At 40.8% G+C, this 14,045-nt stretch overlaps 2 protein-coding genes across 3 annotated transcripts; one reads left to right on the top strand and one right to left on the bottom strand.

The window, feature by feature from the left end:
- Positions 1 to 2,445: 2,445 nt before the first annotated feature.
- Positions 2,446 to 9,894, top strand: LOC113157458 (eukaryotic translation initiation factor 5A-1). 2 transcript variants are annotated; one of them, XM_026352964.1, is made up of 6 exons: positions 2,446 to 3,087; positions 5,004 to 5,176; positions 5,638 to 5,742; positions 7,686 to 7,817; positions 7,935 to 8,007; positions 8,936 to 9,894. In XM_026352964.1, the coding sequence occupies exons 2-5, from the start codon at positions 5,009 to 5,011 to the stop codon at positions 7,995 to 7,997; spliced, it is 468 nt and encodes a 155-aa protein (XP_026208749.1). In that variant the 5' UTR covers positions 2,446 to 3,087; positions 5,004 to 5,008; the 3' UTR covers positions 7,998 to 8,007; positions 8,936 to 9,894. The 2 variants fall into 2 exon arrangements, with proteins under 2 accessions (XP_026208749.1, XP_026208748.1); XM_026352963.1 differs by having other exon boundaries at positions 2,447 to 3,087; positions 7,935 to 9,892.
- Positions 9,893 to 13,965, bottom strand: gps2 (G protein pathway suppressor 2). The gene is made up of 11 exons (XM_026352962.1): positions 13,807 to 13,965; positions 13,283 to 13,400; positions 12,739 to 12,848; positions 12,529 to 12,641; positions 12,336 to 12,415; positions 12,140 to 12,219; positions 11,850 to 12,021; positions 11,648 to 11,731; positions 11,451 to 11,527; positions 11,209 to 11,304; positions 9,893 to 10,703 (listed from the first exon to the last, which is right to left on the bottom strand). Exons 2-11 carry the CDS (start codon positions 13,374 to 13,376, stop codon positions 10,611 to 10,613), a joined length of 999 nt encoding a protein of 332 aa, XP_026208747.1. The 5' UTR covers positions 13,377 to 13,400; positions 13,807 to 13,965; the 3' UTR covers positions 9,893 to 10,610.
- Between the last annotated feature and the right edge of the window lie 80 nt (positions 13,966 to 14,045).

Genomic DNA, 14,045 nt, shown 5'->3' with positions numbered 1-14,045 from the left:
TGAATTGTAAGGACGGTATGATTGGGCTTCTCAGAAAAGGAGTTAATAGCCTATTTTATATTTTTATATAACATATAACCAGTTAAATGCAGGGGTATAAAACTGCAGTCATTATTTTTAGTGATTATATTTTTTGAATATTTTCATCTCTTGTGGGCAGATGGTTTATCATCCTTATGAATAGGCCAATATTGTTCAAGCTACTTGGTTGTTTGACCTTTATTAGTCTAAAATTATCTAAAAAATATTGGCATGAATCAAGCAAAGAAAACATCTAAGGAGACAGATGAAGCTACTAAAACTGGGTTAAGAACTGTCCAGTGGAAGAAGGTCATGTGGTCTGATGAGTCCAGATTTACCCTGTTTCAGTGTGTACAGTAGACCTAGTGCCTACTGTACAAGCCTGTGGGGGCAGTGCTATGATCTGGGGTTGCTGCAGTTGGTCAGGTCTATGTTCAGCAACGTTATGTGTCCAAAGAATGAGGTCAGCTGACAACCTGAATATACTGAATGACTAAGTTATTCCATCAGTGGATTTTTTCTTCATTGATGGCACAGATGACAAGATGACAATGTCAGAATTCATCAGACTCAAATTTTGAAAGAGTGGTTCAGGGAGCACGACTCATCATTTTCACACACACCACATAGTCCAGACCTTAACTGAGAATCTTTGGGATGTGCTGGACTTTGACTTTGTGCAGCGGTCTGACTCTCCCATCATCAATACAAAATGATGATGACAAAAAGTTAATGCAACTCTTGATGAGAATAAATTTTGTGAAATTGCAGAAGTTTATTGAAACGACGCCACGGTGAATGACACAGATCATTAAAGACCTCACAACACCTGTAATGTTTTGGAAAGAATAAGGGAAAGAAAAAAACTTGACACCTTGTAACTAAAGATGATGAGAATCATTTTAAATTTGATGAAAACCAGTAAAACTGTGTATTTTTGGACAATAAATGATGGAATAACCTAAAAACATGTTTACTTTAGTCACTTATTGTAGCAATACAAAGTCACATTGCTGAGTATAATTACAGGCAATATAGATGAGGAACTAATTTATTCACACCAGTCCAGTTAAAGAATAATTTTTTCAGGTGATTTATGATTATTTTGACCTGAAATAAATAGACCCTTTACCATGTAGAAGGTGTATTTGCTGGTCCTTTAATACCTTCAGAGAAGTTTCATGTGACAAAGGGTTTAAGAAAGGCGACCCGTAAGCACGGATCCTGTTCAATAACTGAATTTTCTTTTTGGGGTTAACTATGCCTTTAACTACAGCTCTTAGCACAAAGGTTAAAGGACTCCAGTTTCACAGCACTAAAATTAACCCAGCAGCTCGAAGAACTGCCAAGTTTCTAACTATTCACTGTGGACAGAAGCCACTAGTCTCTTGACAGACAAAAAATGACAGAAATGACAGTGGAGGAGGACACTGACAGGATGGCAGCCCAAACACTGTGACTAAAAAAGGTTTTTTAAAGATGCATCCTGCTCGTTACACTTGAATGGAAAGTATCTTGGATGGAGTGATACATTGTACTTTCAGTACACTGCATCTTGCTATAATATTCAAGTAAAGACCATAATGTTTGTAAGGCATTATAATTATACTATATGGTGACAAACTTCAGCTGGAGCACAGACATGAAAACATTAAAGTGTTTAACAACTACTTGTTATCTACCACCTGTGTTTTAATTTTAACCCTGGAAAAGCTCTCAATTTATTCCTTATAGGGACTGGCCACAGCAGGGGACACAGGTGAACCCATAGCAGCGTGTGGCTATTTACATATATGTATACATGCAATTTAAAGATATTTTGCAAACTTTTTTAACAATTGTATTTTTTTTCCCATGAGAGGAGACTGTTACAAAACTATCTGCAGACACTGCCGGGGAGAGTACAGTAAGTGCTCCATCCTAAGGAAGTCCAGAGGGAAGGCCGAGTGGTCCATGCTACACTACAATGAAAAGTCACGCATGCGCAGAACGTGCCTGGTTTCCGAGGTTTGTTTCATGGACATCCAGGAGAAGCTGCAGCATCAAGTCACATGCAGTTAGCCAAGAGACGACCGGAAAGCCTGCAACCACACCTTCAGTGTAAAGGGCTAACACGGCAGCACATTGTTATTATTACACATCAGTCGCCTAATTAGTAGAAAGAAACATCTACACAGACCATGCAGGTGATGCATCGTTTTCTCCAAGAGAGTACTAGCGAGTTAAAGTACTTCTGAAATGGAAACGTGCCATAATAACACAGCATTAATAAACTGCTCTTTAATGAGAAAGTGATCTTTGTGTTAATAGAAGTGCACGAAACGTCTACGTCCTGAAACGCGACGTAACAAAACCGACGTACTGACCGCACAGGAGCGACACCACGTGATGACGCCACAGCCGTCTCCATGGCAACAGAAACCCGTCACAGCCAAGAAGCCGTAGTTAAGGTCGAAATGTTGATGTCGGAGTGTTTTCATGACATTAATGGTCGTTTCTGACGATAATAAGGACGCAGAGGGGGACGGGTGCTGAGCGAATGATGGGATTTTATTGTGACAACACCAACGGGAAGTCCAGTGTTGAGATTTTATTCCGCCAGTGTTGAGGAGCTGCAAGAGGGACAGACGGAAGGTGGAGTGCAGGCTACAGACAGTAGGCTACAGACAGTAGGTTACAGACAGTAGGTTACAGACAGCAGGTTACAGACAGTAGGTTACAGACGGAGCGGGTTCACGGATCTGGTTCTTTTGGGCCCGGTGGCGGACTGTAGCGGTTTTATAACTACCTCTGTGCGAGGTAGCTGAACTAAAGTCTGCATTATACACCAGGGGGAGCAGAAACGTGTGGAATGAAAGCGGAATAAAGAGACTGCCTAGCTGATAACCCCCCCTATAAGAAAAAGGGATCGACATCGCAAACGAGCCACTGAGGAAGAGGAGACCGAGCCCGGCCAGGCGACCTGTTAGCACGGATACAGGAGAGTCAACAACAACAACAACAACAGAGGAGGAGGAGGAATTAAAGGAAGAAAGACTGACCGAGAGGAGACCCATTATCACTAGAGTAAGTTCCTCATCAAAACACCCAATAGACGGGGCGTGTGTGCGCCTGAGCAGACGAGTTATCCTCTGCACATGTCCGTGTGAAGCTCTGTTATCATATATTACCTTTAAACGGCGGAGGACCACCAGCAGCTGTAGCTAACTTATCACATCCCAGCTGGAGCTCCATTATTCTCACTTGTTAGCTAGCTAAAACGGACACATAGCGGAGGACTGGTTGTTGAAACTTTGTCTGGATGAGACTTTTAGTGCTTATCCACACGTCGCCTGCTTGAAGTCAACATATAAAGGGATTAAACTCACTGATATTGTGTCAGTACGGCGCTACTACACGCCGTAGCCATCCCGAGTATTAGCTTAGTCATTACTGCACACTAGCGGGCCAGATATTCAATCAATTCCCACATCTGGGAGCTTGTTATCGGCCGGTGCAGGGGTTAAAACAACACCTGTCGTTTACAGGGATGTCTCAGTTTATGTTAGGAAATGTTCAGCAGCCTTAAAGGTGATCGTTTTGCCGGTTCTTATCAAAAGGGCCTCGGCCTCACTGAAGTCAGTGCGCACGGATGCGGGGACACCGACCGTTTGACGTTACCGACGACGGGCCGTCGTGACGCTTTAGGCCGCAGTCAGCCCGTTTCCTCCAGCACTGCGGGAATACTGTACAACACATTTAACACAATCAACTAACATTTAATGTCATTTTAATGTTGACACCATGAGCCCGGTGACGCCTACGTCAAACTTGATGTGTGGGTCATTAGCGCGGATTAGCGGCCCTAAGTTAACGCGTACCCGGTGACTAGTTACCTCAATTGACCATTAAAACCCCTCAACTCGTGTCTTCGCGTTGTTTTCTGCCTTATATTTATCAGGATTACGTGTGTTTATCTCGGGATAAGTGGGTAAAGTTGGAGTAGTTAAGTGTCAGCTGGATGTACTCGTGGCAGGTATCAGGGCTGCAGCACCGGACATCACAGCTATTTTAATTTTCACACATAGTGTGTGTCAAACATTGAGGGTTAAAACTGCAGCCAAACATCTAGCTCCGGTATAAGTTAGATATGTGTTTGTATATTTTTAACTGAGTTGAGTTTAACTAGCAGTCGCCAATTGTTTTGCTTTAGTCGGGTCTTTTCTTTGCACTGCTCAGCAGCATTGCATTAAAGTGTCACTTCCTCTGCACCCCTCAACTTTTAATGGCTATCAGCTATCAAACCTCACATTTACACACAAGTCCATTCTACTGCCCAGGACCTTGACACACAAGGCTCGTCTTTGATCATGCACCAACTCCCATTAATGCTATGACAATATATAAACTCACATCTAGTCCACACAGTGTGTGTTTACCACAGTAAAGTAAATAGTTAACTATATCAACCCCAGAGAACACAAGTCCATGGAGGAATAAAGGGACAACAACTAATTTTATGTTTGATAGTGTTTCCTGTGTGGCTTTTTAGATCATTTTTTAATGTATATTTATTTTTGATAAAGGGTCAATGAGGCTATGATAGCCAAGCAGCCTTTTTTAGATATAACACAGTTTGTCACATACCAAAAGTTGATACTCGAATGCCTGATTTGTAGTCCTGTTTACTTATCCTTTAATCATTTACACTTTACCGCTCTTACCCCTGATATTGACAGTTCTTTCTTTGGAAAAGTTGTACAACGTTTCTTTTCTGAAATGAAAAATGTTTGCATGTGAAAAATTTGCTGAAGAAAGCTGAAAACATTTAATTTTACTGTCATAAAGAAACTGACGGATTGTGCTGGCACGAGTACTGAAAGATTCCCATTGATACCTAGACACAGTAAAGACACTCAGGATGCAAAAATCCAAAGTACAATCTTTTGGAATCGGATATGAATTTGTACTAATGCCTGTTTCCTGTCTGTTGGCCTCCACAGCAGGCATGGCAGATGCAGAGCTGGACTTCCAGACTGGTGATGCTGGGGCATCCGCCACCTACCCCATGCAGTGCTCTGCCCTGCGTAAAAATGGCTTTGTGGTGCTAAAAGGCCGACCCTGCAAGATCGTCGAGATGTCCACCTCCAAGACTGGCAAACACGGCCACGCTAAGGTCAGTAAATCCTGTAGTGTGTTTCAGTGACAAAACTGTTTCAAACCAATGAATCCAGAGGTCATTTTTCAGCACTTTCAACATTTTCTTCTCTATAGACAGTGGAAGAGAAATTGTACTATCCATTTATAGCTTGAATGAACACCCATTAATATTAATGTACATTAATGGACACTTTCAGCCTGCACAGGAATGTTACTGTGTCTTTCTTGGGAGTAAAGAAAGAGGTATTAAGTATTTGAAAAAGTACAAGTACTACAAATTATGTTTAAAAGTGATAAACTTGTTAACTTGTTATCAATAGCTTGTTTCCCTTAAATGATAGTAGAAAACAAAAACACTTGCTTTACTCATTGGATACTTTACAGCTACTGATCGGTTAAGTAGAGCTAGTGTAGTTTAATCTCTGATCAGTCTTTTTTTTATTTTGGGGTGGATTTCACATTTTCTTGCTTGTGCAGGTGCACTTGGTTGGTATCGACATCTTCTCTGGTAAAAAGTATGAAGATATTTGTCCCTCCACCCACAACATGGATGTCCCCAACATCAAGAGAATGGATTACCAGGTGAGGTGCAGCACAGGTGACTGCCGTTACAGTAGCGTGTTCAGTCTGCTCCGTAGTTACATTATGTAGCATATTTTTTTCTCAAAGCCAAGTTATAAAAACATACAAACTGCTAACAACAAACACATCGATAATGACTAACATGTTTGTTGTAGACATCACAGTAATATTCACAAATAGGATTTAGTCTTTCATAAGTGCCAGATTACAAGAGATGATTCCACATGTCTGGGGGTGGGGGGTGGGGTGCAATTAGCACTGAGATGTTTGAAAAAGATTATTATTAATCAACAAAGAAATGTTTTTGTGAGGACAGCTTTGTGTTCATAAACACTCAACAATGAAATAGAAGCAACAGGTCAGGTCAGTGTTTATCACCTTTCAGTCATTGTGGGGTAGTCTTGCACACCAGGGGTCACGAAACAAAGAGCATATGGGAGTTATGTTTTTGTTTCATTATCAAAGCATTAATCAAATGTGAGTTTGTTTATATCGTGCATTCAAGTGCTTGTAAGATACAGTAGGAGAATTACTAGGTGGTGAACAGGCTGATGAAAAGCATCACTGTACGTTCATGGGCTAAGATATGTCATTGGATTCCAGCTTGTTCCGGCTTCCTGGGCCAATAACAGAGCCGTTATTAATGCTCTTATTGATGACTCCTCTGTAAGTTGATAGCCTACGTTTGCACAATATTTAAAATATAAAGAAGTGGCCGTTAAAAAATATAATCTTCAAGGTATAGATCTACTGATGTAACTAGCTGAACTAAAATAAATGTCTCACATTATTTCAAATAGGTCCAGATGTGCTTCCAATTTACTCTAACTGAACTTGAATCATAAAAATAAAACCATCTTTGTTTTCCTTGTTTTTATTTCTTTGAGAATCCACATACGAGCTTGACTGTAAACCACTTTATTGTAATTACAAAGCACATACAAATGACTTGATAATGACCTTTGCAAGATAATGGTGTATGATTTAGTGAATGCTAAATCACCAGCACACTAACTCAAACACTTAGATATTATATTACGAGGCGCTGACAGTTGGATTTAAATCTAGTTGCAGTTCTCCAAGCATTATGGAGTGTCTTTTTTTAGCTCATTGTTTTGGTTTTACTGTTTTAACTTAATTTCCACATGCTGTAGCTGCTTTCAGCAAGAAAACACTCAAAAGCGCACTGTGTGCAACATACACCAAAAGAGAACAAATCTAGAGGCTTGACAAGTGGTCATATTGGCACATGTAGCAGCTAAACACATATATTTTGTTCAGGAGCTGATAGAGAGCAAAGCTGCAGTAAAATGGAAGATGCTGTCAGATGCTAATGTACAGTAGCTTCATATTTGGCGAATGGGCTTTAAAGTAATAATGCATATGTTGCCTTTTCAAACCTATAATGCATTTCATATTTTAGAAATGTCCATTCAGACCTTTCTCCACTTTGTAACTATTTGTCAAGTCAGTCTGATGCTTAACTTGCAAACAGTTTTTGCAAACACTACTGATCAAACCGGTCGGATTAAAACACGCAGTGTGCAGTGGAATGCTTGTAGCTTGCCAACCTGAAAAATGAATGTAGCAGGATTTCCTGTACAAGTGAAACGATAGTTGTCCCACTGCTCCCCATACTCTTATATCAGGAAGTTCATGTCTGCAGTCATTTAGATAGAGACAGTGTATCTCCCATGAGTCTGCACAGCCACAGCAGTGGAAACAGTTCTTAGTGATAGTGGGTAAAACAAGCCAATGACTTCAGTGGTCTGTGTGATGGAAATCATTCAAACTGACAAGTTTGTGCATGAAATCACTTACAAACCACCAGTTAATTCAGCGCACACGTAAAAAGAAAATAATGACAATGATAGAAATAGGAAAACGACGAAGTCCGCATGTATCAGCATAATGTATCTGCTGTCGTTTCCCCCCCATCCCAGCTGATTGGGATCCAAGATGGCTACCTGTCTCTGCTCCAGGACAGCGGGGAGGTGAGAGAGGACCTGAAGATTCCTGAGGGAGAGCTGGGCAAAGAGATAGAGCTTAAGCATGAAGGAGGAGAGGAGATCCTGGTCAGTACTCTCACTTCACCTTGCGCTCTTTATCTGCTGCAGTTTTCTGCCCCCCCTCCCCGAGCACTCACAGCTATGAGATGAGCAATCCCTCATTCGGACTCTGTGCTCTTTCAGATCACCGTTCTAAATGCAATGGATGAAGAAGCTGCAATCGGCATCAAGGCCTTGGGTAAATAAGCCACAGCAGGTAAATACAGCGCTACAGCTGTCCTCTCACCCCCCTACCCACCCACTGCCGCCTGACCCAAGCCTGCCTGAAGAGGAGTGTGTGCTGTGTAAACTGATACGTGTGTGTGTGTTTGGATGTTACACCACGAGTGACCAGCATGTGCCATGCCAGTGCAAGTGTGTGCAATGTCATGTACAGTTTATTATTCATCAGTGGAAAAAGGGGGAGGCAACTCCAGTCAGGTTGTAGAGGTTTGATGTATAATTTTTATCTTCTATGTCATTTTAAAGTGTTATTTACAAATATCTATATCCACTCTGTTCATCTTGTCCACATGTTAGCATTGCATAGTTATGTTTTACATGTATATACTTGAACTGGACTCATAACGATCAGCGGAAATTTAAAGATTTATATAAATACAATTCAAAATTCTTAACTAATTCGAAAATAGAAGCTTGTACAAGGAGAAGGTCACTGAGCAGCATGTTACTGCAGATTTGCCTACCCCTTAGTATACTTTTGGTTTCATGTTAACACTATTATGAGCATGTGTGTCACTTTTTCTGTACCACTATCAAATATATCAATGAAAGCTTATAATATATTTTTAAGCAATTTTTTTGCTCTCTGGTGGTTGCACTTCATTTTACAGCCATATAAAGCCTTTTCTGTATTTTGAACAGCTTGTAGCTTCGTTGTGATTGTTGGGTCAAACTGTTCTATGCACTTTTCTTTCCTGCACTTCCTCACTTGCAAACTGTTGGCTGTAGAATAAAGTGTCCACATAAACATGTATGTTGCAGCGTTTCCTCTGCAGATGCTCATCAAAACGCTTGATATCTCATTAAAATCAGTTTCCCTCAGGTTGAGTTTTTTTCTTCAGTCTTCTCTGGGTTCTGACTTTACTTTCCACTCTCTTTTTCTCATTTCAATTCTGTTTCAGGGTCAAACGAGATGTGCTGGACCTGCAGAAAAGGAGGGGATATTGCCTCGTCAGTGCTATTCTCCCTCTTTTTCCTGTCGTTTTGTCTTTGTTTTTCATACTCTCTCTCCCTCACTCTGTTTTCTGACCCTCCTTTGGGTTCAATTAGAGAAGAACTTACAAATAATTGAAAATGTCAAACAGTAAAAAAAACGAAACATGCTCTATGTACATGCACACATAAAAAACATCCGAGTCCAGAAGTACACATTTAAAAAGACTTGTAGAGGAGCGTCTCTCACTAACGATGTTTGTAGGTCTACAGATATTCAGTAGTTACCTACCATCCGGAGAAAGAAAGTAGGGATAACGTTGCATATGTTGGGCTTTTTTTTTTTTTTTTTTTTTTTTTTAAATACGTTTCCCTGTTATTATCAAGGGCTTCAACTCTAGATCTGCATTGTTCTGTTGAGGCTTGTTCGGCTTGTGTGTGCCATACAGGACCGAGTAAATGACTGGGTTTTGTCTTTTCTGTATGGGACAATAAGCAGCCCCCACATTCTGCCTATTATTTTATCACCTGAAACTATTCAACACATAGAACATACAAACGCATGGGTGTCCCATGTTGCTAACAAAGCACCCCAAGGTTAAGTTTCTTTTTGTCTCAAGGTGTAAAAAGTGTCAAAGAGAAACAAAACCCTGGTCCATGAACACAAACCCTATTAAGTTTCAAATCCTTCAGCCATGCATAATTTGTCTTGAAAATCCCGTCGCAGAAACGGTCAGACCGGGCCTCAGACAGAGCTGTGTGGAGAGATGACTGGAGTATTATTTGGCAGACTCTCAAACTTTGAGTGATGATTCAGGAGGCAGACATGTTGTGGCAGTTTGGTATCCTTACTTTGTGTTCATACAGCAAGTCCAAACTCTGCAGACTGTCTCCGTGGCCAAAACAATAAAGACAGTTACAACCTGTTGGATGTGGCTTTTGCTTATCGTTTTATTTGGCAACATGAAAGCTTTAATTAGAATGGACTTAAATTTGACTTGACTTGACAACATAACTTGAAATGCTCTGTAATTTTCTGAAGAACGGATCATGATTTACCAACCGTTATGGAGTCGGCAACACTTTGAGACTTTTCGGGTAAAACGTGTTCCTGTTTAAGTAATGTGTGATCTTAGTGGAAACATGTTGATTTAATTCAAATATTCTAAACTGTTGCTGAAAATTCCCCATTGTGGTATTTTTGCTAGTTTTTAGCAAACACAGTCTTTGCAAAGACTCAATCATCCACAGATTTTTCTAATTGTGAATGTTAGTTTTCAAAGAATAAGCTCTGGTTCATGCAGCGTGTCTTTATACAACGTACAAACATTTTAGTGCACACGAGCACCAGTAGAATGGCTTTACAGTGTAGGTAAAACAAGCTATTTTACAAATTAATATATGAAGTCTTGTAAAAAGTTGGATGTTTTAGGAGGTGCTGATCACTTATTAAAGTCAAAACACAATTTAAAAACAAGGTTCTATATAAGAAATAAAAAGCTATTCATATGGCGAATGATCCAGGCGAATGATCCAGGCGAATGATCCAGCCGAATGACTCCAACACGTCGATCCGGTACTCATCCAACAGGGTCTCCAGAATCTCGAGGGAAGCTGTGAAATCTCAGGGACAGTGAAGACGAGTTACTTGCCGTGGTGGTAGAACCTCTGGCCACTCTGGCTGTGGGACAGGAAGCTGTGACGGGGAGCACCCTGAGGAGAGCTCTGGAACTGGGGCTGGTGATTGAAACATGGACAAACACAACAAAAAGACAGCTGTCAGTTTCTGGTTCTCTTTTTATTTCAATTCCCTCAAACTGGAACATAGCAAATGATTTATAGATAAAAATGTAGGAAACCAGGCTGAGACTTTCTAACCACAATCTGCTGAGATGAAAACACAATCGGTGTCAATGGTTAAGCTCAGCTATGTAAACAAGAAGTGTTAATTTCATACTAAAAAAAAAAGCATAGGAAAAGTGTTTTCCACCTGTAAGCTTCATTGTCATCTAAAAAAAATTAGCACAGCTAAAATACAATTATCTGAGGTGCAAAGTTACAAAATGATGGTGGTAAAGCAACACCAAAAACAATCAAAAGCTGAAGCCAGTGATTATGTGTATACAGCCCCGTCAGGCTCAGTGTATCAGGAGCTAAAGATGGACAAATGACCTCAGTATGCAGTCCACACAGAGCTGATGGAAGTGAAAAGGAAAACAGTTGTGTGTTTGTGGGGATTCACCTTTGCAGTAGGGATCTGGACCGCCATTGACGGTGTGGGCAGCAGGCCTGGAGCAGATGGATGCATGGTGGGGGGGTGCATGGGCCTCAAAGCACCCTGAGAAAAGATCAATGAAACGCAACAAAAATATTAATACTAAGATATAAGGAATAGAACAGATAATTGTTATGAACTCATATATAAAAATACTTGATATCGCTTAACTAAATGTTGATATATTTCATTTCATGTTGTTTTCTTACCGCATCAGTGAAGCCTGACTGCTGGTTAGCGTGTTCCAGCTGCTTCTGGAGGGGTATTCCTGCTCCAGGAATGTATCCTGCAGGAGACACACAAGTTTTTTTGTAGTACTGCAGGAGCTGTATAGTAAAACCACTTAATATGCACAGAACATCCCCATTGGAAACTCTAGAACAATTATAAAGATGAACTAACTAACCAGGCTGAGAGGTGAAGTGACTGTGGACAGGGTAGCCAGGCTGCTGGTGGGGGAGATACTGCATAGCCTGAAATGCAGATGCACCTGAAGAACAAACACAACTTAGCCTTACATTCAGTTTTTGTTATTAAGAACTAATGACTGAAAATCACGTAGCTGTGAACATGTTTTCTGACATTTGACTCCTGACCCATGTCTGTACCTCTGATCTGAGAGCTACTTGCAAAACTGACAGGTACAGATGGTCCAGGGGCGTAGGAGGACGGATGCTGGGCCTGAGCTACCCCATAGGGTTCATGGACACCTTGGCCCCCGCTGAACTGCCCGTGCTCTGCTGAACCAGAGCTAAAACCAGGCGACTGATAGTGACGTGCCTGAAAGAGGGGAAAGATTAAGATTCTTAAAGCAGAAAAATAGAACTGCATTTCATTTATTCCAGTAATTAACAGCTATTTTTGGGAGATAGTTCTTTGAGTTATTTTTTTTACTTACTGGAATCACAGTAGTTGGGAACAGCTGTTTACTACGTTCTCCAAGTAGCGCACCAGGTCGGCTGTGACTGACTGGACTGCCTGAGAGAGAGCGAGGGAGAGAGCAAGAGCATAAAGGAGCAACTTATGTCAATGAGAGTTTTCTAGGTAAATGTAGATGAGGTTAAGAGATGCACATATCCTGAAGAGTATCTCACCTTGAATGCTGAGGAGGTGCTGTCCTGCATGCATGGGCAGACTCGGTTGGTAGCTGGCTGACGTCAGTGTTGTTATGTCACTAAAGACAGGAGACAAAGAAATGCTACTGAACACCCAAATTATACAAAATAAGTAAAAAGGTAGCTGTCGTATAATTTAGTTTGAAGACAAAACAAGTGACATCCTAACTACCTCTGCTCTTTTCTGCGTCTCTTTTCTTCTTCATGAAGAACTTTCTTGAGCTGTAAGAAGAGCTGGTGTTTCTCTTCTTGTAGTCCCTGAAGTTTTTCACCCATCTTCATTACCTGAAGTTAACAGGGGGTATCATAGCACGAGAAACTATAGTGTCATATATTTTATTTATTTAATTTATTCAGGTTATGTTTTTATCACTTTTCCAACCTGTTCTTTGGTTTCCTCCAGTGACATCCTCTCTTCTATTTCTTTTGTCCTCTTTCTCTCTTCCTCCTCCTTCATCTTCTGCTCCATCATTTTATCCACCTCTTCCTCCTCTGAAAAATTATATACATGTTATTCAGTGGTGAAAACAAACTATTATTTGGAATAAAATCCACTTATGCTTAACAGTAAATATAGTCATTCTGCTGAGTCTTCATAGGGCATCTTCAGGCATGTACTACAATCCTAAACATATAGACCAACATACGACCCCTAGGAAATATAGCTATAGCTTTAGTTACATCTTATCGCATCAGAATAAAACATAAAAAACTGCACATCTAAAGACATTATTGTAACATGTCATACAATAAAAAACAATATAATAATAGCTTAGGTGGGTAGGGAGAGTTAGTGGACAGAGGTCAGACGTGAAGCAAAAAGGGATGTCATTATGTTTAGTCTTCCATCCTAATTACAAAGAAGAGACCCAGTAAGTGATAAGAATACAGTTCTGCAGCTCTGCCTCTCCGTTGTGACTGCTCACCTTGTCTCTTGCGCTCCCTCTCTCTCATGATGTGTTTGTGGAGGGCTCTGGCCATCGCACTGGACAGCTTAGGTCTCTCCAGGAGGGCGGGCATGGTGACGGGCAGTGGAGGGGCCAGCTAGGGTGGATCGGATTTTCAGTTTAACAGTTGTGAAAGTTTACAAGAAATCGATAAACTGTGTCAAATTGTGTGTTGTTTATTCAGAGCGAACGGTACGTGAACAGTAGAGGCGGTGTGACGGCTCAGGCCTAGCTGCTAAGCTAGCATTGTTAGCTTTAGCTTATTTTAAGACCCTTCCATTTGAACAGAATTCTTCAATGACTACTGTGTAGTAAAAAAAGAAATGTGTTTGGAGCATAAACGTGTAGTTTAGCTGTAACAATTTCAGTTCCAAATACGCCCAATAAAACAAACATAATCTGGAGTTAGCTAGCTTCCTACATGCTAAGTAGTACCGTTACGTATTTTAGAAATCTAAACCAACGTTACAGTGCGGTACAGTGGTAAAATGCAAAAGTCTTACTTTTATTGTTTGTTGAGTCGTTTAATAAGAACCTAACCGTCCTGCGGTTTTCAACTGCAGTCCACTGGACTGTGTCTGGAACTGTTAAACAAGATTAAAATAAAAACTTCTCCCCCAAAATATAAACAGACGAAAGGGTTTTCTGCCCGGGTGATAAGGTTGCACATCCGGCGCCGAAGATGACGTCACCTTCTAACTGCATTATGGGGGTTGTAGTTTCCCACGCAACACACCCTAGT

Source organism: Anabas testudineus, chromosome 18, assembly GCF_900324465.2.
Source record: "Anabas testudineus chromosome 18, fAnaTes1.2, whole genome shotgun sequence".
NCBI lineage: Eukaryota > Metazoa > Chordata > Actinopteri > Anabantiformes > Anabantidae > Anabas > Anabas testudineus.
Note: the sequence above shows the minus strand (reverse complement) of the source record. Positions and strands in the feature narration are given on the sequence as shown.